Source organism: Lasioglossum baleicum, chromosome 8, assembly GCF_051020765.1.
Source record: "Lasioglossum baleicum chromosome 8, iyLasBale1, whole genome shotgun sequence".
Classification (NCBI taxonomy): domain Eukaryota; kingdom Metazoa; phylum Arthropoda; class Insecta; order Hymenoptera; family Halictidae; genus Lasioglossum; species Lasioglossum baleicum.
This window is the reverse complement of record NC_134936.1, coordinates 13,436,874-13,459,370: the sequence shown is the minus strand read 5'-3', so window position 1 is coordinate 13,459,370 and position 22,497 is coordinate 13,436,874. Positions and strand designations below refer to the sequence as shown.

The window sequence follows — 22,497 nt, the reverse complement described above, 5'->3', positions numbered from 1 at the left end:
GTGCTACGATAAACGAACCCTGGTGCGTCGGGATTTAGGGCCGTTGAATGGAGCTTCAATTCATCATGGACGGCGGCGCAGATGCTTTGAACGGGACGATATGGTTTCCCAACACGCCGTCGCCCCCGTACGAGCAGCTGTCCCCAGTCCGTACCAACAGATGCGACCCCATCGCTACTCAGCACGTAAGTCATGCTACTTCTCTTCGTCTCCAATCAGCTCATACTGCGAAAATGCGAAGCGCTGATCAGCAAAATTGCGCCGCTTCGAAAATAGTCCAGCTCTCCTTAACTCTCCCTCGAGGGCGGTCAAAATGACTCGAAGAGAGTTCAGGAGAGTTCAGTTTAAGCCAGCTTGCCTTCATCATCTCGCTCATCCTCCATTGCCCCATCCGAAGTCTCCCGAAACGACGCACAGTGGGCTGGAAACCCGTTTAATAACCAAAATGATTCCAAGGTCGATTCTATAGTCTACTAAAATTTTTAAAATGTATAAGAACCACCAGAGGACAGGTTTTTCCAGCTCAGTGTGTAAAGGTCTCGCGGAATCCGCGTCCCGTGCACTGACGAGATGGTGATGGAACGTTTTGTAGGCGTCGATGGGATATCACAGTCCACAAAATTCTGTATGGCAGGACAAATACAACTCACCGAAGAACTCGCCGGAGGACACCGTCCAGATACGTTCGAACAGCGGATCGCCGGAGCAACTTAGTCCATCCTCCGATCATGTTCCGAATTGCCAGCAAACCAGCCTGAAACGCCGGGCCGGGGATACGTTGCAGCTCACAGAACTCGAGAAGAAGCATCCCAGAAGAGATGGTCAGTATTCTCGTTCGCCTTCGCAGGGTTAAAGTTCACTGGGTTAGGTCGTACTAGCTGCGATGTTTGTAAATAAATATAAGGAGTGTACTCTCATCGTCGAATATTCGCCGTACCGTTGTTGCAACTCAGCCACCGCTATCGTCGGTCTCTCGTAGATATATCGCGGAAAAGGTCGTGGACGAACGACCCCAGATACACAGTCGTAGGCACGACGGTTTCTTCTTACCTCGATCGAGCGGCTTCTGCAAAACAATGTTGGATTACTCCTTTGATTGATCAGGTAGGATTCGTTTAGGCTCGGAGCACCGGTATCTTAAGCATCGCGGAACTATCAGATGCTCGGAAACATTTCGTTTTGTGTAGCGTTGCGCTTGAATTTTTACGAAAACCACAATACAGAGGTGAAGACAATCGGTGGAGTATCCTGGGAAATTATGTCCGATCACGAGTGACGATCCTCTATTTTGAAACAAAGCGGAGACAGATCGAGTGAGCATATCGCAGCTGATTCTACAGCGAAGATCTCCCCGAGACTGATCTATGAAAAGCATCGGAGCCGGCTCGATCGCGGCGTTCGACGCCTTTTTGAACCACGTGGTCACGAGGTCTGATAATCGACGAGTACACTGCGTATCGCGGATGAAGTCCGATCGAACTGCGAAACAGAAAGAGAGAGACAGAAACGAGAGCGACGCTAGTAATTCGCCCGAAAGAAACTAGGCGGTGTGGTGTTGCTGCGCGTCCGCTTCGTTCTACGGTTCCGCGATTTTCTCGGCTGAGTGGTCGAGTCCCTTTCGATTTTCGCTTGTTAGATAGAATGAAGTGGTGCGAACTCGATAGCTCCAGGCTGCCGTTTCTACAGAGCCGACGATACTCACCGGTAACATCGAAGAGCAGACGCCGAGGCGCCGTCTCGGGGCTCCAGGACACAAAGAGGATAGGGGCGATGCATCATCAGTTCTACATCAATTATGCCAACGCGCAAGGCGGTAGGATAAAGGAGTCGCGAGTAGAATTCAGTTTTCTTATGACGAAGCGGTTGCTAGGGTCTGATAGGCTTGTCGGTCGCCGTGGAATAAATGGCACTGAATGTTTTTCGCGTTCACAGGATCTGTCGGGAGTAACGGCTCGGGACAAGGCTGGTCTACACAGGTGGAGGAATTGGCGGAACACCTAGCCGCCGATTTCGATGGCTCCTTATCGGCTCTGGCTGCGTCCGATCTCGCGACTGCCGTCGCCTCCTACAACATGAGGTAAATACTCTTTCACTGGGTCTGACACGGTCAATCGAGAGCAGAGATGTTCGATTTCACGGCTCCACATTGCAAAAGCTACTTCGATTAAAGATTAGTTTACAGGAAAGGATGACGCTGTGAAAATAATCTCAATTTCTATAGCACCAGACTACTGCTCCACGAACCAGTCTTTATCTGTATCTAGTCTCCAAAGTGGGTGTGGTTTAGCTGCTCCGGATAGTAAAGCATCAGATGTCACAAGAGACATTGTAGACTATTAAATGGCTATAGCTTAGTTGATTTCAAAAGTAGTTTTCCAAGGAAAGATCATTGCCCACGCCTACCTGGTAGGCGTGGCGTAAGTGCTCCCGCGTTTAAAGGAGAGTTTCCACAATGAAGAACGTATCAAAGCAACGATAAAGCGCGACCAGTGGTCGATCACGAAGTAACAGAGAGCGCGGCAGTGGTCGTGGCCGATAAAGTAGGTTCCCCCGGTGAAGCATGTACGCGCGCGTGGATCGAATCCCGATTAAAACGTGGTCGGAGAGTAGTGGGAAAGGAGCGTGTGTCGAGCGAGAAATCCGGTTCGAACCAGACACAGTTGTCGGTGTTTCGTCGCTCGGATGGCATGCACCGCGAAATCACGCCGGGCACAGACGCGTAGACGCTTGGCGAGTGTTCGCGCGTACAGACACGTGCGTTTCGATCCTGGAGCCGATCTCCACCTATTCTGCGGGGAATACACCTGTTTCGGTTCGTCCGACACGTCCTCGTCGCTCGTACGATCCGCTGTTAGATCACGAAACGTTCACTCGAACATCAATCCCTTCGTTCTCTTCGAATCTTCTTAAATGCATCCGAAGGGCGCCGCGCGATCTGTAGTTGTTCTCACCGTGGTTTATACACTTTTCTACACGTGCTCCGAATGGGGCCCCTTATCGAGCGTTCCGCTCGATTACGTTTATCCATATCGCGGCGATTTTTTGCGGCTCTCGCAGACCGTTCCCAGTAATAGCATCGTCAAGCACCGATCAACAGGTCCTCCTAATCTATTTCTCGATCCGACAAATCGGGATTAGAACCGCTAAGTCGTTCCAATAGCAATCGCACGTGAGAACCCGAACCGCGAGCCAGCTCGGGCTTGCTCGGGCTCGCCGGGATCAGCTGACGTTCGGCAACCACGTGGCACGACCCTCGACATCGTCTCGATAGACGCTTGTTCATGAATGAAAAGAATCGGGAGACTCGCCGGTCGCAAAGCGGATCCATCAGGGTCCGAGCCCCGAAACCTTTCCCCAGAGTGGAACCAGTTATTCTGGGCGTTTTCAGTCCGCTGCGGTGAATCACTTTCCACTTTCTCGCCGTAATCCTATTTAGAATCCCCGCGAGCCTTCGGCCGAGCACGTGCGCGGAACACCCGGTGAAATTCGAACGGAACGGTATTTTCGTAGCCGGGAATCTCGGGAACGACATCGTTCACCGCCCGGACTATAATATGAGTGTGGCCGGTTAGGATCCGAGTGTCAGTGCCGCCGCAATTCGAACGGTCCGTGGACGAACAGCCGGGAAACATGCACCAATATCTGAAAAGTAGGTGAGTGGATGAATACGGATAGTCTAGGAGACATTGAAATACCGTGGGACAATTCGGCAAGAAAATTTTGGCAACGTCTTATCGCGGCGCGTTCCCAGTGCAGCTGATACTCATTCGCTGCACCGGCGAACCGGTGCGGTCTGGTTTCGGTTGACCTTAGCGACTCAATCGTTATCAAAGCGGTTCTCAAGCTGTTCTCCCCTCCCCAGCTCGGTCCCGACAATCGAATAATTGTATCGCTATCGATAAGCCCGCACGCGAATTACCTGCCAGAACCGATCGTTTCTCGTTCCACTGATTCTCCGCCGTTTCGAGCGACCTTCGACCAAGTTTTCGTCACCGCGAACGAGGAAATCTCCGATAACTTTTTTCCCGGCGGTTTACGTAAAATACGGTTTATGTAAGCGGTAACCTTATTTCTGGTTCACGCTGGTTTTTATGCTGAGCTCTATCTCTGAATCACGAGAAACGCTTGTTTCACACAACGCTCGGTACATGTTGATTGCCAATAAATAGATACCGAATCGAAGACGCGGTTATCAATTGTTCTCCGAAAGTTCAAAGGTATCTGACGACCGTGATCGTCATCGTGGCCATTCAGCTTTTTTTTTTTAATTAGTTTCTTTCACGGCGATGTCGACGAACGGAAACCTACTCACGTTCACGGGTGCTCCGAATAGATTATGCTCGATCGTTTCTCGGCCTGCTTGCGTCACGGCACCCTGATCAATAAACGGCGATAACAAAAACCGGAATCTATCGGTTATTATCGGTCGCGACGCATACTTCGATCGAAGACCGAAATCCTCTTTGATCGAGCGCTCCGTGATCGAACAATGGCGAACAAAGCCCTTTAAAAACACGTTGCTCTGGTGGAACAACAAACTTGGAGCATGATCAACACTCCGAGCGGTAAACGATCCACCAGATACGAGAAGATTGCCAAGTTTCGCAGCTGTATACATGCTGAACGTGAAACAAAGACGACTATCAACATTCTATTGTTCTTACGTGGTCAAACATTCTCTCTGTTATGTTTCCTGCTAATTTTTCCATCGACCCGTCATGTTCTTTCCGACTCATATCTTATGGGTGTACAAAATTAGTTGTAGTAAGCTCGATTTTCATTTTCTCTTTCCACAAAAATTTGAGGACGTTGTCGAGAGATGTATCGAAGTGTACGATGAAGTCCGATAACGATAGGTTTCGTAGTTCCACAGTAAAAAAAGCGTGAAGTTACATGGGCGAAGCAAATTAGTATGCGGATAAATTTTATAGAAATTAGGGCTCTTACTATCCGGATTGAAGCGCATTTTAGAAAAGAAGGTGGGATACGTAGAAGTTTTACAGCGATTTAATCTTAAGTCGTGCCCCCTTGAATTCTCTAGTCTCAAAAATGGAAAGGTCGCAATAATTAGAGCCCTAATAGAAAGTATCGTTTACTTGCAGCGAAGCCCTGCTCGCCCTGCCATCGCTGACGGTATTCAAGCAAGAAGCACCATCTCCGGAGAACCAGCAAAATTCCAAGTAAGTTGTGCACAGTCTGCGAGAAAACTGTGCGCGATTTCCAGCGCGCACTGTTCCCTACCTACCTCAGCTCGCTGGTTTCGTAATCTCCGGACTGCGGAACTTTATGTAAATTTACATTCTCAATAAACAAACTTACTTGCTCGGAGTTCAATGCAGGTTAATCTAGTGGAACGATTAGCGAAGAAAACACGCAGCTTAGTTACATGAATGTAACACAGCGCTGTGTTAGATTTTTACTGGAGATCTCATTTAATTTATGCAATATTTAATAAGCTGACAAAGTTCCACAATCCACGAGAGCGTGTAGAGGTCCTGCACCCTTTCACTCGTTTGTGATCTCGTATCGATCCGCGAGCAAGGTTTCACGTCGACGTCGACGTCGTAAATCGGTCGACGGAGAAGCGAAGCGTTAGTCGTGATTTATTGGCGTCCCGATTAACGCGTCGTCGACGACCGAGCGAAAAATCAGTGTCGTTGCGAAGGGAGGAGGGAAAATCGACAGCGGAATTTGCCAGCAGTGTCCCCCGCAGAGACTTGGGCTTGATAAACACATTATCTCGACGGCTCCTCGCGGAACTATCTATTGAATGGCACGCAGGTCAGACCTTTACTCTAACGAGGATCCTCCGCGGTTATCTGGCCGCGTCATTCTGTCACCGTTGTATGTACACCAGCCTGTCCTCCGCGCGACAAAGCGAAAAACGTAATTCTCTACAGAAACTCGCTGACAGTCGACGCAATTCCTCGCACGCTTGCAGCATTCGCTTATCGCACGGTCTCGCGTGAATTCACCACTGATAGGGACGGGAAATTGTTTCTTTCGTGTTATTCGGGGAAATAATTCTGAAGGGACACCGCAGGACCAAGAGGAAACTCTTCTTTTCTTGGTCCTGTGATTGTTTCAACATAAATTTCCGCGAGTCCTCGTTCCAGTAAATTTTGATAGTGTGGGTAGAGTATTCAGAGTGGGCGTGACTTGATCGCTCCGGTCCGGCCGGTGCCAGGGCAGTGCCCCAGGGGGCCAACGTGAAAAGCAACGTCGGGTAATGGATAAATTGTTGCACAGAAATTGCCGTCAATTAGGAACGTAATACGCGAAACCCACGCGCAGCTCTGCGTTTGCCGTTTCGAGGAATCGGTGAAACTTCTCGGGAAGTTTGTCGGCGGCGTCGATCAATCACTACTCGATGCTTTATTATCGAAAATCCGTTGAACCTGCGATGATAACTGATCCGGATCTAATTTTCCGGCCTACGACGTTCTTTAATCCGTAGTGAGTGGAGTACTGACGAGAACAACGCTTAAGGGTAACACGAGCAGAATGTAGTTTGTTAAAGATATGAATCCGATAAGGAATGTTGTTAGAAAGACTATATCCTGCCCGAATTGCGTTAATATGGGCGTGTTACGTTCAAGCGATGACCCAAATCCTGTAGATCGTGGGACTGATCAGTCCGGTTGCACGTTTGCTTCAGTTTGAACCATGTCTCGCAAAGAACAATCAATTCGGCGCCAGCGAACAATGCGAGCAGCCCTGTGGACGCCGACAACAACAACAACGGACAGACTACCGCCAGCCTCCACCAGTTGTTGTACTCTTCCAACGAGGAATATCCTCCGACATCTGCTTCAGGCAACCATGTGTCCTCCTCTCAGCACGTCAGCGAGCTCAACGAGGACTGCCGGTAAGTCGTGCGAAACATACATTACTACAGATGACGGTATCACATCTAGAAGCTAGAATCTCTGCGTAAAACAGAATTGCTGAAGGTAGCACGTTGGTTTCCAGTTTCCAGTATGTCCTGGCCGCGGCGACCAGCATCGCGACCAAGGTCAACGAGGAGACGCTCACCTATCTGAACCAAGGCCAGTCGTACGAGATCAAGCTGAAGAAGCTGGGCGACCTGTCCGCCTACCGGGGGAAGATCCTGAAGGTACTTGGTCACTTATCCATCCGTCCGCGAGACTCGGTCAGGAAGCGCTCAGTGTTTGGGTAGCGACATCTTAAAAACATGCTGGTCTCTCACGACGGCACCTAGCGAGCTCACGCCTGACCTTCGACAGAGTTTTAACTCGCATGACTTAATAATGATCGTGTAGCTGTCGAGAGAGGCGTGAGGTCGCAGGTCCACAACATTCGCAAGATGTGGGTCACCCAAACGGTGCTACAACGTCTCTCTGAAGGGCCATCCGACCTTCCTGTTTCAGTCGACGATCCGCATATGCTTCCACGAGAGGCGGCTGCAGTACACGGAACGGGAGCAGATGATGGCCTGGCAGCGCGCTAGACCCGGCGAACGGCTGCTGGAGGTCGACGTCCCACTCAGCTATGGCATGGTGGACGTGTGCCAGCCATCCCCGTCCAACAACAGCGTGGAGTTCATGTGGGACCCTACCAAAGAGGTCGGCGTCTACATTAAGGTACGAAATCGGCTTCCACAGCTCCTGCAGCTATTGCTAGAGTCCGCTTCCACTTTTAAACCTGCCTAACTTAACCTGTGCACCGCTCTGATCGCAGGTGAATTGCATCAGCACCGAGTTCACGCCGAAGAAGCACGGCGGAGAGAAAGGCGTGCCATTCCGAATCCAAGTGGAGACTCGCCTGCCAGGTGGACCCCGTTTGCACGCTGCCTCCTGCCAGGTGAAGGTGTTCAAGCTGAAAGGAGCCGACCGCAAGCACAAACAAGACCGAGATAAAATTCTACGGCGACCGCCGCACGAGCAGGACAAGTACCAGCCCAGCTACGACTGCACGGTCCTCTCCGACGTAAGTGGTATCCTGAGGATCAACTGTAACGGATGACTGACGAAGATTCTCCCGAATATGATTACAGATTTCTCTAGAGTCTTTATCGCCGTCCAATCTGATCGCGCAGAACGGAGGCAGTCCTTATGCTCCGACCGAGGCAATGTGAGTACCATTGTTTCTTTTTATCTTGGATTAACAGAAGATACAGGGATTTTTCTATCTCGATCTTTACGTAATGCGGCGAGGAGCTGACTGATAATTTTGCTGTAATTGCTCAAGTTCTTGTATAATTTTTGTACCACAACGCGACTAGTGGTTTAGCAAATTCATTTACGGAACGGTAACATTGGCTAACTAGTTTCGGGCAGATTTTCGTCAATTGGCTCGTTTCGTGATTCGACTTTCGACACCTCCGCCCTCGTCATCGACAATTCGAAATGCTTGCAGCATTGTTCTCGTCGTGGGGCCACTGTTTTTCCCCCGATGCGACGCTATTAATAGTAGCGGCTGCGAGCGACGAATGAGAAAACGTGTGTCCTTCGTGTCGCAGCGAAAACGAGGCGAGAGAGATTCTGGAGCGATCGAAGTACCATTAATTCCCTTTCGTGACTCTGGCCACGCCTCCTCTCTGCGTTAAACACAGTTTAGCCCCCACTGCTTACTGTTTTGCGGAATTCAGCGTTCCACCAATTAACCCTGCTGCTCTGGAGGAGATAAAATTTGAAGAATGGAGCCTGCGTATTTACACGAAGGGTACATTGATTTAAGTGCCATATTGGGCTTGTACAGAGCCACGCCTCCACTTGCGCTTGAACCATCCCGTTAAGTATACTTCAGCCCCCTCCTTGTGCGCTTAATTTGCTGGAATTCAGTCTCCGCGCAACTTACGCTGGTCTCAAGCAGATTTTTGCGCACCAGGCGAAAACAGTGTTTATGACAAAAATTTGAAATGCCATGTTAAGTGTATTAAGCCCCCTCCACTTGCTAGAATGTATTCTGAATGTGAACTGTAGTCTCCCCCCAATTTAATCATAATACAGAAGAGGTCCATGGCAATCGGTAGAATCGTTGATAGGCGCCGGCCAGGTGCGACACAAAGTATAAAAAGCGTCGATGAGCGGGGTCCGCGAATAAAATGGCAGGGATCCGGTGCATCTCGTGTGCGGACCAACTTTAGACATAGGAGTCGCGTAGCCAAGGCGGTCTAGAGTGCATGATGCAGCGAGCTCGGCAGAAATGCAATTGCTGCGTTGCCGTGTCTCACCTTGGATCGGTGTGTGTGGTAGGGCGGATCGCACGGATGAATCGTAGCTCGATGGCGATGGAGAGAGTGAGAGGGAGAGGGAGGGAGAGAGAGAGAATGGAGAGGTGGAAACGATACACGAAGCAGAGGCGGTGGTGGCGGTAAAGAAGGAGCGTGTTGGCGATGGTAATGGCAATGGACGATACTGGTCGACTCTCTCGGGTGTACAGAAGGTTGCAGGAGGAGGAGGAGAAGTAAAGGGGGGGAAACGATGCCGACGGGAGTCGCGAAACTGGCTCGAACTGGCACGAGCCGGCGTCTGGTAGAGCCGACAACGATGCGCACCGTGATCGGGAGAGAGCGAGAAAAAGAGGGAGAGAGAGTGAGAGCCACGACGACAAATAAATTGAGAACGGCGCACGATACACGCGTCGCCGCGCAGCCGCTTCGGTGTTCTGTCTGAATTCTCGTTGAATCGTGCGAGGCATTTGCTCACCGAGTGCTACCTTGTGCCGTTGTTGTTCGTCTTTCCGCGATAAATACCGGTTACTTAAAGCGAGATACGTCTCTCCCGGTTCCTCCATTCTCCTCTCTCTCTCTCCCACTTCTCGATCGAGGGACAGGCCCCACGGAGCAGCCGCGTCGCCGCACAGTGATCCAGACGATAGTCCGCGGAAAACGGTACCCAGTGATCGTCGCAGACATGATCTACCGTTGAAGAAGCCACGCATGTTTAGACACAGATCGGTGACCGGCGATTGTCCTCCACGGTGAAACAAATCCTCCTGCAAGACAACGGATCTACCGAGATTTCGATCTATACCTGGTCGCCGTGAACCAGCGACCTCGAGTCACTTCCGTTCTAGCCAAGCGACGACGACAACAACAACGAAAACTCGTTTCGGATCGAGAGCACAACAACGGTGAAGAGACTGAACAAACATCGAACAATTCGTCCCACGTGTGCGATTGGTCGCGGCGCATCCTCTCGTGCACGATGCACGGAAATGAGTGCAACGGTACGGTTCACGCCTGGTGAAATAATCCGATTTGGTCCGCGTCCATCGTCGGGTAGAGGAGCGTCGTCGAGGGGAAGAAACTGATCGCGCTGCATCGGCCGTGAATTTAAATATAAATCGTCCGCGGAATCCGGAACGCCGTTTACCCGGACACACGGATAGACTGAAAACCCGACTGAAACAGAGAGGACAGACAGTTAGACTGGTGTTGCGTGCGAAAGAGAAAGAGTACACCGTTCTCTGTCGCGCGCGCGAAGAGAGAGAAATCGTAGACGATCGAGGGCATCGATCTCGTTCCGCGAAACACGCAGATTCGCCTAGAAGATAAGAGGAGGGACCCCGCACTTTGGACCGTGCGCGTGTGATGTATCGGCGATAATTTTCGGGGCGAGCTGTTTTCGAAAGGCCGGTGTACACACGGAGATCGCGCAACAAATTGCAATCGCTCTTACCCGGTTAAGAACCGGAAACCGTGAACACGGGACTAGGTGACGGGACACTGTTGTCGTCGTCGTGATCGATCGAGCTTTGTCGAGTCAAGAGTGAAGCTCCCGCACACCGTTGGAATGCCCTCGTCCGGCGTAGAAACTCGATTTCCGGCTGTTCGTCCGCAATCCCCTCGTCGCACTTCGAGCATCCTCGATCTCGAGCCGCAATCGCAGCAGGACGAACAGCAACAGCAGCGCGTGCTCGCGCACGAGTTCCTGGCCAGCCGGGTGCTCCTGTCGCGGCAGGATCACTTCATCAGATGACGAGCAGCCTGGCCGCCGGAAAGCTGATGCCAGGGCGGTTCGACTCAGCCTTGAACTGAACGTGTTACCCGAGGAACACTTCCGGTCCCGTTGCCTCTGCCTGTCTATAACCCGTCAGGCTCTAAACCCAGACTCGACTACGCCAGTCGATCTCGGTCGACGACGTAACGCGATATTTATCGGGGGAAAGTAAACCGATTTGCTAGTAGACGTCGTCGCGGCGGGATTTTTTTCTGCTCTCGAGTCTGCTCGAGCCGCGCGACGTTTAGCTGGCTTCGTTTTCAATTAGCGACACGCCAAGCGAGACAGAAAAATGCACTCGAACGAACGTTGAGTACGAACGCCTTCTCGGCCGTTGCACCAGCTCCCTGCATTCCGATCGGGATCCGTTTCGCGCAAATGCCAGCAGCCACCGCGTCGAGTTCCGCGGAAGCCCAACCACGGAAGGAATAGCATGTGAAACACGGAGCATGAAAGTGATCGATAAGAGAAGATAAGACTTGTACGGAGGAAAGGTCGGGGTGTTTGTTATCGTCGGGAAGATCGGACAGACACGGTCTCTCTTTCTTTTTGAAATTTGCCGCGGCAATTACGGAGACGCGGCTGCCACCGCGAGACTGGAGATATCCGGATCGGGGCGGTCGTGAGTAGGTACCAATAGCGATCCGATTCAGACCGATTGTATCCGCCATCGACCTTCTGGCTAGCGAATACGACGCTTTCGAGGGAGATCGTTGCTTATACTACAGTTGCTGTTCGAGTGGAACGCTGTTCGCGTAGTCTTTTGAAATTCGCGTCGGGACTCTCGGTCCAAGGTATCGATGTTCGAGATGTAGTATCCACGGTTGACGGAAAGAGAGAGTCGACGGGGGAACGATCAACTGCCGAAACAGAACTCGTACGAATGGATGGAAAAGCTATCAGGAACTGTTCGAGCGTTCGCACAGCCGGATTGGCTGGGTTCATGAAAGAGAGAGTGAAGAGACGGAAGAAAGGCTTCGAGGAAGACGCGTGTTTCCCAACGAGATAGAAAGAGAGGTGATCGAGGGTGTACGGTGGTGACAGATAGATCATTTATTTGGGTAACGTAGATGGAATTCAAGCGACGCGTGCTCGAGATGCCAAAGAGCTGTCCCATTTGGAATTTGAAGAGCTGCTGGGCCATTCGATCCACGGCCGAGTATCGCGGCAATGTCTCCGCGTACCTTCTGGAGCACGAGGTAACGGTCACCGGCGGGTCCCAGCAAATGGAAGTGGTGGCTAAGTTTATTCATTCTATTTCGGAATCCAGAGCGAGACGGGGCAGTCTCGTGCGCGGCGGATTAGTCAGCGTTACAATAAGAAAAGCCCGCGACAACAGGAGGATCGGCGACAGGCGGATCTCCAAGCTGATTTTCCGTCCGAAGCGACGATCCATGTAAGAGATCGCAAAGTCGGCTTTGTTCGCTTGCTCGATCGTGTACACACCGCGAGAGAGACCTCGCGTGCTTATGTAACCCTCCAATAAGTTGGACGACTCTAAGGTCAACGACTAAACGGCATTGTTCGCTCGTTCGCGCCTTGTTCGCGATACCCGCTCATTACGCGTTGCCAGGACCTGCTATTATCGCGATTAAATAACCTAGTTTAGTTTAATTTAACTCTAGTTAAAATCATCCTGAAAGCTGAAGTGTCAGACTGGCTATTACTATTAGACCGGCCTAACTTCATCGTGTTCAAGACTTGTTAATTGCGCGTAGTGAGGACCTTCTACAATTGCGATCAAACATCTGAAACAACGTTCTGCTCTAACTAGAACCATCCTGTACGCTAAAGTGTCGGCTATTAGCTGGATCACTCGCAATATGTCCGACAACAGTTAATTGTGTGTGGCCAGGACCTGATACAGTCACGATTAAATAGTTGAAACAACGTTCCATGCTAACTGGTACTATTCTGTAGCCAGTGTCAGTTATTAGTTGCATTATATCCAACTCCTTAAAATCGCATAGAAATTCGAAGTCCAGTTATTAGTCATCCTTGTCAGTCTCTAGGACCTTACGCAGCCAAGATCAGAATGCTGAAACAACATTTTGCTCTAGATTTTTCCACTGAAGCACCCAGTTTATTAAAGTGTCAGCTATTAGCCAGATCGCTTCCATCGCGTCCGAGAGACGTTAATTCGCGCGAACATCAATCTCGCGAGGCGTCTGCCCGTCAATGCGTCTCGTTAACGAATGCAGAAATGCTCCCCAAGCATTAAACTCGTTTATTAAAGTTTCACGAGGTCATAGCCGGTTGCCGGTCTCGGATCAAAGGGATGATAATTGGACTTAGAAGACCTCCGACTGTATCGAATTGGACGTGTCACTTATAACCGATGTGTTCTTACAGATCGCCGCAATCACGATCGACCATAAGCGGCAACACCTCGCCGGTGGTCGCACCGTTGGCGCTGTCGGTTCCCAATTCTGGTATCGTGCCATTAGTTCCAGTTTCGGATGCCGTCAAAGAGAACGTGGGAACTGCGCCGGCTCTGCCATCGCCTGCGGCTATACTACCGGACCAATCCTGCATCGAAAGCGAAGTAAGTTCTGTTCGACCCTAATCATCCATCCAGACACTGCACCATTACTCTCGCCTGAAGTACTCTACTGACTCGAGCACTCGATGTTGGATTCATGTTTTATATTCTCCTTAAAATCCTATGCTGGCCTCGCCTTCCCTAGAACTTCAGTTTCCCCTTCTTCGCGAACTCGGTCGAATAACGCAACTGATCTGGTCTTACAGGGATCATCATGCGTGGCCCAACTATCGCCGGACGCCAACACAGCTCAGATGAACACGTGGCTTCGCACCGGTCGTTTCGGTGCCTTCGAGTCAACGTTCGCGAGCTTCTCGGCCGCGGACATCTTGCGACTCTCCAGGGACGATCTGATCCAGATCTGCGGCCTGGTTGACGGGATCCGATTGTACAACGCTTTGCACTCGAAAGCTCCCGGGCCAAAATTGACCCTGTACTTCGCGCTGGAGGACAACGGGTCGCTCTGGAGAGTCGCGTACCTGGACAGTCTGACCAGCAGCGCACTGATGAACAAGCTGCTGAACACACTGAACTTGCCGCACGAACGACTACATTCTGTGCTCTTCCTTGGTCCCCAGGGTATCCACGTGCTTGTCACCGACGAGCTCGTTGCGAACATGAAAGACGAGAGCATGTACTTCGTCGAGACCATTAAAGGTAAGGTTCCCTGATGGTTCGATGAAACAGTTGTAAAGAAACCGGAGATAACAAACTCGCTTCTCTGTTGCAGATAACGCGAGCGAGCGTTACAAGCTGCTGCTAAAGCCCTCGTCACGTTCCTAAACGCGAGGCGCGTCGAATCGATCGCGAAATTTGGTTGCAGAATTCTCCCACGAGTCTCACATTGCCAAACTTGTATCTGTGATTCGCAAAGAAAGGAACGAAATTCAATCTAACAGGGAAATGCGTCGAGTAAGCGCACAGAAATCTACTGGAGCGCATTTCCCGGGTTGTTTGTACACTCGGAAGCGCAGTTTTACGCTCCACGAGCATTTGTTCGATGGGAAACGAGCAAATTTAACTCCTATTTTTAATACTCACTGCAAGCTTTCGATATGGTCGCGTCTCGACGTTCCGTCGGTCGTGAACAAACGCGTTGCAGAAGAATACGTATTTTGTTATTGTATTACATATACGTTTTATATGTATTACTTTCCACTACACTCAGTTTACTTTCTTTCGTAGGATGTAAGCAAATCTTTAGGTTGAAAGGTGTTTAGGAAATATTTATACGTCGCAGCGAGGACCGCGATTACTCAACTCTTGTGCCACATAGCGACTCTGCGAACCTAGTTTACGAACTATTGTTGTTGTTACTATTATTCACCGGTACCGTGTCCCGGTTGCTACTGGTTCGCGTTTTGTCGATCGAGGACCGTGCCGGTGAATACGATCTCCGTTTACACGAAGTGTAATATTCGTTGTTTCTACAGAATTATAAACGATGTTACGTGTAAGTCCGGTGGCGAGGGAATCGCGCCTGCGAGAAGCATGATTAAATAAATCGTATAGCCCAAGAGCATTCGATGTTTAGGACAGAACGATCGTAGGGAAGCCGCAAGTGCCTTACTTTCCTTCCGTTCGATGGCGAATCAATCGTTAGGATTTTATTTTATTAACCGCTTAACAATAATCTAGGGACATTATTAAAACGATGATCGAGAGGAAAAGAAGGGAACCTGTCTCCCAGTTTATTCTGTTCCGTAGTACAAATCGCGAGGGGTACGAAAATCATCCTCGAGTGTGAGGTTCTGGGAAAAAATCATATAAAGTATTATGAATCTATTTACCAAATGCTAAGTCGTAAGTTAGGGACGGCCGGTTTACGTGCGCGACAGCTGATCATTTTCCTACTCTAGAACGAGAAACACGATCCTGCGTAATTGCTCGCAATCGCGATCAGCTGTAATTCGTCCAATGTTACTGTATTTTAATCGAAACTTCGACAAACGGAAGTTCAACCCGTGTACCGGTGAACTGCATGCTGTATATTTCATTAGGAACTTCCGCGTATGCCATGTACGTCACAAAGCGGCACAATAAATACTGCTCCGGTGCCAAGCGGCGCGTGTCTTTTTTCAAGGAACCGACGAATAAACAGGATATTTACTCATAAATAGATTCTTTTATTTAACAAAATAGAATAAACCGTGTAATAAAGTCGTGCGTCCCCGAAACAATGCGACACGCATTGCGAACACGCGTTGCTCCGCAGATCTTGACTCCGCCCGCGACAACACCATCGCTCTACTTCTTCTTCTTCAGCTGTTTCTGCTTCTTCTTCTCCTCCCTCTTCGCCTCTCGCTCCGACAGACACTTGAACAGCTTGTAGACGAAGAACACTGCAATTAGAAGTACAATCGACATTCAATCATCAACCACTCTGCAACCATATCTATTCGAAATTGATTCTACAGCAGCTCGAGGCCGCACGTACCGATAACCAGAGTTATCAAGAAAACCGCGCCGAAGAAAATAGTGTACGAATGAGACTGCAGGACAGAGAGCCCTGCCCCGGCTTCGGTTCTCTCCTGCAGGGACTCTCTCAGCTTCCCGAACACGGTATCCACGAACTCCTCTTTCTCCTCGTCGCTCAACGACCTGTATTTCTCGAAGATTCCAGACAGCCTCTCTTTCGCTTCGTCCGACATAAGCCCGGACAACTTCTCCTCCAGATCGTCCGTCATCACGCCTTTGCTCCTCAGAGCGTTCATCACTATCTCCATGATCCCACCAATGTAACAGACCTCTCGACAACGAAGGCGCTCGAACACTAAAGACTCCGCCAAGCAGGTGCGAAGTTGAAGATTGTTCACAGGAGTCGGTTAAGTGGCCGATTAGATAACAAGTAGCAAAATCGTGTCTGCCACCATATGCCAACACCGAGGCAATTATGCAACGTTGCTGACCGGCCGAAATCGTTCGCTGACTATTTGATAAACAGAGGAACCAGGCCGAAAGAGGAATTTGCCCTACATTTCGTACACGAAGTCGTAAACGCAATTCTATCGTCGGAACGAGACCTACATCACCTGGCACATAACGAGAGCTATTGTTCTCGAAGTGGAGCAGGATAATTACCGAAAATCAGAGCGACAACGCCCAACAGGGACAACAGGATCACGGTCTGCGTGGTCATGTCGTTGCCGCCGAGCGATTGCGGGCTATCCACTCGCAGATTTCCCAACAATTCCTGCTTGATACTGTTTTTCTCTTCCTCGGACAAGCCCGTCATCGCGTCTAGCATCTCGAGCAGCTGTGCAGGCGTCGGGAGCTCTTTGTCGAAGTCTGGGACCGCGGTAGGAGCCGCATTGTCTTCGACAGATGCTCCCGGTGCTTCGGCCGCTGCAACCTGAAGACCGCTCACGAGTGTCATCCACATCCTAATTAGAAACACCATTACACGGGTTCGAGGGATCGGGAGGACCCGCGCTGCGAAACCAATGATTACTGTATAACGCTCTTTTCGCACTGACTGTCGACATTTGTTGTTCTAAAATGCTCATTATTAAACTGTGGACTTGATGCATTCATAACAAAAATTTGTAGACGCAATTTGAAAGGATAGGGAGATTACAAAAATTTTTAAGTATTTATGTATTAATCGTAGATGATAGGAGTCATTGAAGTAAGAAGGAAAGTTCTACTTTGCTCCTGTTGGAATTGATTCTTTGCAAAAATAACGACCGAGAAACACAGTCTAACAGTCAGCACGGTCAATACAGCGAATGCACAACTTTCTGCGCGTTTAATCTCCCTGTTTGCGTAAAACGCTCGTTATCAGCTGATCTCGGTATCAAGCGGTCGCTATCGCCATATGTTTCTTTGCGAAAAGAGCAGCATTGGCCAAGAAACTCGCCCAATATTGTCAGTACAGTACAGTATCATTGATTTCTCCGCGCGAAGGCGTTACACGCCGGTGGTTTTATCTAATAGATGGTCCCACGTCTCGATATCGAAAACCGAGTCGCTTGGACGTACCTGATCGATTAGAAATAGTCGCTGGAAGACTATCGAGACCGTGCACACGTCGAAAACGTTCCACTCCCGAGGAAGATGATCGATCACTGGAAAGATCACTCGTGTTTCGCGCGAAGATAAACGTCGTGCAGACACACGGCCGCCGATTGGCCGGCTCGATGACCAGTTCTTATCTGATTGGCTGGTGTTACAACGTGTCAAGCCAACGTGGCCTCTTCCAACGTGTTCGGACAGCCACGAATCGCCCAGACAACCTACGTTACATGACCTTTACAACGTGTAGAGAGTGAACTGCGTTAGGCAGGCGCGTTACGCATCCTCGTCGACGCACGAGGCAGACGCCACGTTACCCTAATTGCCAACTCGGCCGTGCCGACGCGAGAAGCCTGCCTACCAGGTTCAAGAGTATTTTCATCGGAGACCTTGGCTCCACGGAGAATCGAATTCCTGGAGGACAGGCCGATAGAGAATAGACTGGAAGATCCCGATACGTCAATGAGATGATACTACGCGAGCACTCTGCTCGTTAATTCGGAGTGGATACTATGAACGGTCCGATGACCCTTCCTAGGCAGTCAATTGACTCTGAACACTTTCACCATTTTTATGGAACGTGTACTCGAGTAATTGATTCCCGGGTCCTATCATTTGCTGTGAACAGTCCAGTTCCCACGAGTTGACCGAATCGCTAACGAATAAATCGAACAATTAAAATCTCTGATATACCCTAACAGATCGAGAGTTCGTATAGTGTCCCCGGAAGCACTTCGCTGGTAAATTTGCAGCGCCTGAAATGAACACCCCGCCAACTCCCTTTTTTTATCATTCTACCCTAATCGAGACAGTTTATCAGTCAGTATCTACGAAACTGAATCACGTGTTCAGGTGCTTGACCTGGCCAAACCTGTTGCCACCGAGAGCATTTGTCATCGAATCGCCGGTCGGTCATCTTCAGATTCTCCGCTTTTATGAATGAAACTTGGCGAGAACGGAAAGGAAGACGACCGGTTGAGTATAAATCAGAGAGGATAGTTGAAGATCGAAAGCATAGGATGCGACAGAGTTATCAGGTACGGATAGGAAACCATATGTTTTAAAGATGCCGTTATGCGCGTGCAGAGAGTGTTACAGCCGCGTTTTTTCACAGGATGGATTCTTACCGGCAAGACCGACGACGACGATCCCCGGGACCACGAAGACGACATTGTTGACGCTATACTCGAACGGACCGTCGCTGAGATCCACCATCTTCCAGCGCAAATGACTTTCAACGAATTTTAAGGACAAGAGGTGCCGTGTAGGAGCTGACTACACTAAACAGGTGTTCACGGGAACGCCATCTATGAAACGACACGCGTCCAGAACACCCGTTTCGGGAACCGTTAGAACCCCAAAAAGACGTAAAAAACAGACCTGCAGAACTATATCTTCAATTATCATATGGTAAATTTCAGTTTCTGCGAAGTATTTGCATAGTATAGTCGCAAAAAGAGAACGCAAGCCTATGTCGGGCGTTCTATTATAGAGAATGGGATTTTTATATAATAGTTATGGATATTTTAGGGGACAACAAATTCGGGTTCCTCGGAATCAATTTGCGAATGGAAAGGTATAGATGGTATTTTATTGTTACAGGAATCTATATAGAGTGACTCGGAGCAGAACAAGATGGCTACGCCGTATTGATAGGAAGTACAACTAACTTTGTGGACAAAACATTTGTTGTTATCTTAGACTATATATATTTATAGACCCGGCTTATCTACCAGATAACAGATGTGAGCAAAGTGATATAGTCTGTTGAGAAGTCACAGTACCACGAAACTAAAGTGTACTCATTTTGTATAAATATTTATGATAACTGTAACTGTAATATATATTTGATTTTATTACCCGTTCTCATTTTTACTTTACTCTTACAATTTTAAATATGGCTAACTCATTTTGTCAATTATGATTTGGAAAAAGTTAAATTTTAATGTAGATATTGATTACACGAAATCTGTATTTATTTTTCCTCACAATCCATCAGTTTGAAATATCTTGTGACGTGCTTGTGGGCACCAGATACTCCGTTATCTTGGAACACCTATACCTATGCTGGGTCTATAAGTATACATGATCTAAGGTTGTATGTCTATGAGTGCTATTTATGTCGTTATTGTTCAATCTATTCTAGTCGGAAAAAACAATGAAGTGGTATACAAAGCGATATGAAGTGTCTATGTGCTATTGATTCGCAGAATTGTCATTTGCCTCATCATCTATAATCTATATAGCTCGTTCTACCAACAAAACGTGGTATTTTGAGCCATAGAGTACAGGAACTGATAAACTATATCTGTATATAGATATTATGTAGATAAACTATATAAATTATTTACGTACGAGACGCAATAACTATGATTGACATTTCGCAAAAATTTAAACTACATTTGATTAAAAAATTACGGTTTTCAAGTGACTCACGTTGTACCACTTCCTGTCTGCAAAGCCCGCCAAAAAAGCCCAACTACGAGAAAGACCGTTGCCGGTGTTCGTCACAGTCAGTCAGTGAGAGCCAAGAGAAAACGTTGAAGAACACCAAGATGCCGACAATGAACAGTGCAACAATATTGAAATTCGCAAAGATGACAGACAAAGCTTATGCTCCTATGAAAGGATCGAAGTCTGCTGCCGGTTACGACTTAAGAAGGTACATAACGTATTACGAAGATAGATTACGATTGTTCTAACAATTTCTTTCTTTGAACAGTGCTTACGAATACACAGTGCCAGCTCGTGGCAAAGAGTTAGTCAAGACGGATTTGCAAATCGAAGTTCCTGAAGGCACTTATGGCAGAATCGCACCACGATCCGGTCTTGCGTGGAAAAACAGCATCGACGTTGGCGCCGGCGTAATCGATGCTGATTACCGGTAAGTCCTTTGACAAATCATTTTGATTTTCTGTGAGAATAAACCACTTTCAACGTGGTAAGCGATTGTATTGCGTGGAAGCGTTGAGAGAACGTGATCTGGAAGAATGTCTGTGCACATGTGCAGCTATAGATTATGTCAATCAGGGTTAGGCGTTATTGTACACGAATAAGAAAATAACGAATACACCGATATTCGAAAGAACATTTGTCCAACTCTGGCGTCAATCATATTAAATTTTTTCTTATTTTTTTTTTTAATGCAGAGGAAACGTGGGGGTTGTGTTATTTAACTTTGGCAACGAGGACTTTAAGATCTCACCAGGGGACCGTGTAGCGCAATTGATTTGTGAAAGAATTGTCTATCCTGAACTGGAGGAAAGTGAGAATTTAGATAACACAGAGAGAGGAGAAGGAGGCTTCGGTTCTACAGGAAAGAACTGAGTTGTCGGGTCCTGGTTTGTTTGTGTGTCATGGCTTTACCTACAGAGTATTACTATTTTAATAATAAAAGGATTGCTAGAAAACTATACTTTATGCTGTTTTTTAATTATTGTGTACAGCTTCTATAAAAATATGGGCCTCTATGACTGAGTATGGCACAATAAAATATTATCGGTGATTCACAGTTTGGGGACAAGCCCTGTGAACAGTGTCGGTGTCTTTACCAAGCGTTGTATGTTTTTGAACTCCTTGTGATCCGCACCTCCCAGCAGCTTGAAGATAACATTCTCCGAGGTAGTTATGTGGCATCCTAGTCCTCGCATCCTCTGTAAAACATTAGGAATTTCTATCTCCATTTTGAAGATTGTAGCAATTGTTAAATTACCTCTAGAGCTAACAATCTATCCTCTTGGGTACGCGATGTGCAACAGTCAGCAACAGTGTGTACCTCGTATCCGCTCTGTCTGAGGTCTATCGCTGTGTTCTCTATGCACACATGGGTCTCTAAACCTATCAGGATAATTGCCTGTGGCTTCTCACCGCAGCATAGTGTGGCTAGCTCTTTGTTTATCTACAAGGTCAAAGTAAAAAAGTGTATAGAGACTAGAATAACAAGTACACACAATTTTTGCACTACGTTTACTCACTTCTGGTGTACACATGGAAAAGTCAGTCTTTGCGAAAGGTCCTTTGGCGCAAGAAATATCTAATTCGGGAATGGTCTTGCCGAGAGCCTTAGGACTCTGTTCAGAGACCAACATAGGGACCTCTAGTAGCTTCAAAGCGTTTATCTGCACATAATGCAAACGTTAACCTATACAGAGGTGGTATTAAAACGGATATAAAGCACATTAGAGGCTCATTCTTAAAATTTTAATTAAAGAATACGAGGTACTTCGTACACGAGCTATATTTCCGTTAAATGTCAAGCATTCGTAGTTTAATTACAAAAAGTGCTGTCCCATCCTGCACGGACTTATCAGGTAACCTTCAGCGTTAAGTATAGCAGCTAACGAAGGTCTGAATCCCATCGAGTCGTGCAGAACCGTGCACGCGTTGCTGGATTTTCCATATTTACCAGTTTCGCGGAGTTCTGCGTGATCTTGTCGAACTCGAACATAGCCTTGGCGAACTTTTCCTGTACGTCGCATATCAACAGGGCGGTCGTTCTCTGTTTGAGGACTGCTTTCGCGGCGTTCATTGCCATTTTGCCTGGCCGAATTGACGAAAATTACGCTCGAACACGAAACCACCGGTTGGAGAAGCAGGCATACAGGTTCTCTTTGAGGTCACCGGCGCAACGGCCACGAATTTCCACCCTAACAGCTAACTGGCTCTCGTGTTGTGACGCACGTGATATATTTCTGCGATACTCAAAGTTCACGGTCAGTCGTGGCTTTACTAACTTTAGATATATGTGCTACACTTAATCGATTTTGCGACACGTCCCCGCTCGACGAGCGAGCGACATAATTGACCGTGTAAGGGTACGCAATAATTATTTGTTTATTTAGGGCGAGGGACAACCATTACTGGAAAAGCCGTTATTCGTTGCACGAGGGCCTGTTGAACAGATCTGTAGACATCTCTAGACATAGCCTGGGATGATTGGACGGCGGATTTGATGCGTTTGACAGAAATGTGAGT

General features: G+C 48.4%; 6 protein-coding genes and 1 long non-coding RNA gene across 11 annotated transcripts in view; 3 read left to right on the top strand and 4 right to left on the bottom strand.

The window, feature by feature from the left end:
* The first annotated feature begins 47 nt into the window (after positions 1-47).
* Gem (transcription factor CP2 like gemini) lies at positions 48-15,626 on the top strand. 4 transcript variants are annotated; one of them, XM_076429072.1, is made up of 12 exons: positions 48-185; positions 635-821; positions 1,933-2,077; positions 5,103-5,180; positions 6,659-6,868; positions 6,973-7,117; positions 7,368-7,604; positions 7,702-7,950; positions 8,018-8,094; positions 13,320-13,512; positions 13,716-14,166; positions 14,240-15,626. In XM_076429072.1, exons 1-12 carry the CDS (start codon positions 48-50, stop codon positions 14,290-14,292), a joined length of 2,163 nt encoding a protein of 720 aa, XP_076285187.1. In that variant the 3' UTR covers positions 14,293-15,626. The 4 variants fall into 4 exon arrangements, with proteins under 4 accessions (XP_076285187.1, XP_076285186.1, XP_076285185.1 ...); XM_076429071.1 differs by having other exon boundaries at positions 593-821; positions 7,392-7,604; XM_076429070.1 differs by having other exon boundaries at positions 593-821.
* Positions 2,071-6,705, bottom strand: LOC143211434 (uncharacterized). The gene is made up of 2 exons (XR_013009461.1): positions 5,097-6,705; positions 2,071-3,642 (listed from the first exon to the last, which is right to left on the bottom strand). It is a non-coding gene; the product is annotated as an uncharacterized LOC143211434 (long non-coding RNA).
* LOC143211430 (uncharacterized) lies at positions 15,615-18,587 on the bottom strand. The gene is made up of 3 exons (XM_076429114.1): positions 17,491-18,587; positions 16,591-16,892; positions 15,615-15,851 (listed from the first exon to the last, which is right to left on the bottom strand). The coding sequence occupies exons 2-3, from the start codon at positions 16,889-16,891 to the stop codon at positions 15,757-15,759; spliced, it is 396 nt and encodes a 131-aa protein (XP_076285229.1). The 5' UTR covers position 16,892; positions 17,491-18,587; the 3' UTR covers positions 15,615-15,756.
* LOC143211432 (uncharacterized) lies at positions 15,858-16,584 on the bottom strand. The gene has a single exon (XM_076429116.1). It carries the CDS (start codon positions 16,233-16,235, stop codon positions 15,921-15,923), a length of 315 nt encoding a protein of 104 aa, XP_076285231.1. The 5' UTR covers positions 16,236-16,584; the 3' UTR covers positions 15,858-15,920.
* LOC143211422 (deoxyuridine 5'-triphosphate nucleotidohydrolase-like) lies at positions 16,891-20,936 on the top strand. 2 transcript variants are annotated; one of them, XM_076429102.1, is made up of 6 exons: positions 16,891-18,560; positions 18,638-18,933; positions 19,126-19,182; positions 19,985-20,185; positions 20,246-20,407; positions 20,673-20,936. In XM_076429102.1, the coding sequence occupies exons 2-6, from the start codon at positions 18,833-18,835 to the stop codon at positions 20,848-20,850; spliced, it is 699 nt and encodes a 232-aa protein (XP_076285217.1). In that variant the 5' UTR covers positions 16,891-18,560; positions 18,638-18,832; the 3' UTR covers positions 20,851-20,936. The 2 variants fall into 2 exon arrangements, with proteins under 2 accessions (XP_076285217.1, XP_076285218.1); XM_076429103.1 differs by lacking the exons at positions 16,891-18,560; positions 18,638-18,933; positions 19,126-19,182 and adding an exon at positions 19,667-19,689.
* Positions 20,274-22,497, top strand: part of LOC143211415 (cyclin-dependent kinase 4) — a 39,048-nt gene continuing 36,824 nt past the window's right edge. Inside the window, exon 1 of the mRNA XM_076429086.1 lies at positions 20,274-20,407. Within this exon, the coding sequence (XP_076285201.1) occupies positions 20,395-20,407 (13 nt within the window). The 5' untranslated portion in view covers positions 20,274-20,394. The remainder of the gene's footprint in view (positions 20,408-22,497) is intronic.
* On the bottom strand, positions 20,935-22,194 carry LOC143211424 (isochorismatase domain-containing protein 2). The gene is made up of 4 exons (XM_076429106.1): positions 21,929-22,194; positions 21,498-21,641; positions 21,236-21,421; positions 20,935-21,176 (listed from the first exon to the last, which is right to left on the bottom strand). The coding sequence occupies exons 1-4, from the start codon at positions 22,055-22,057 to the stop codon at positions 21,030-21,032; spliced, it is 606 nt and encodes a 201-aa protein (XP_076285221.1). The 5' UTR covers positions 22,058-22,194; the 3' UTR covers positions 20,935-21,029.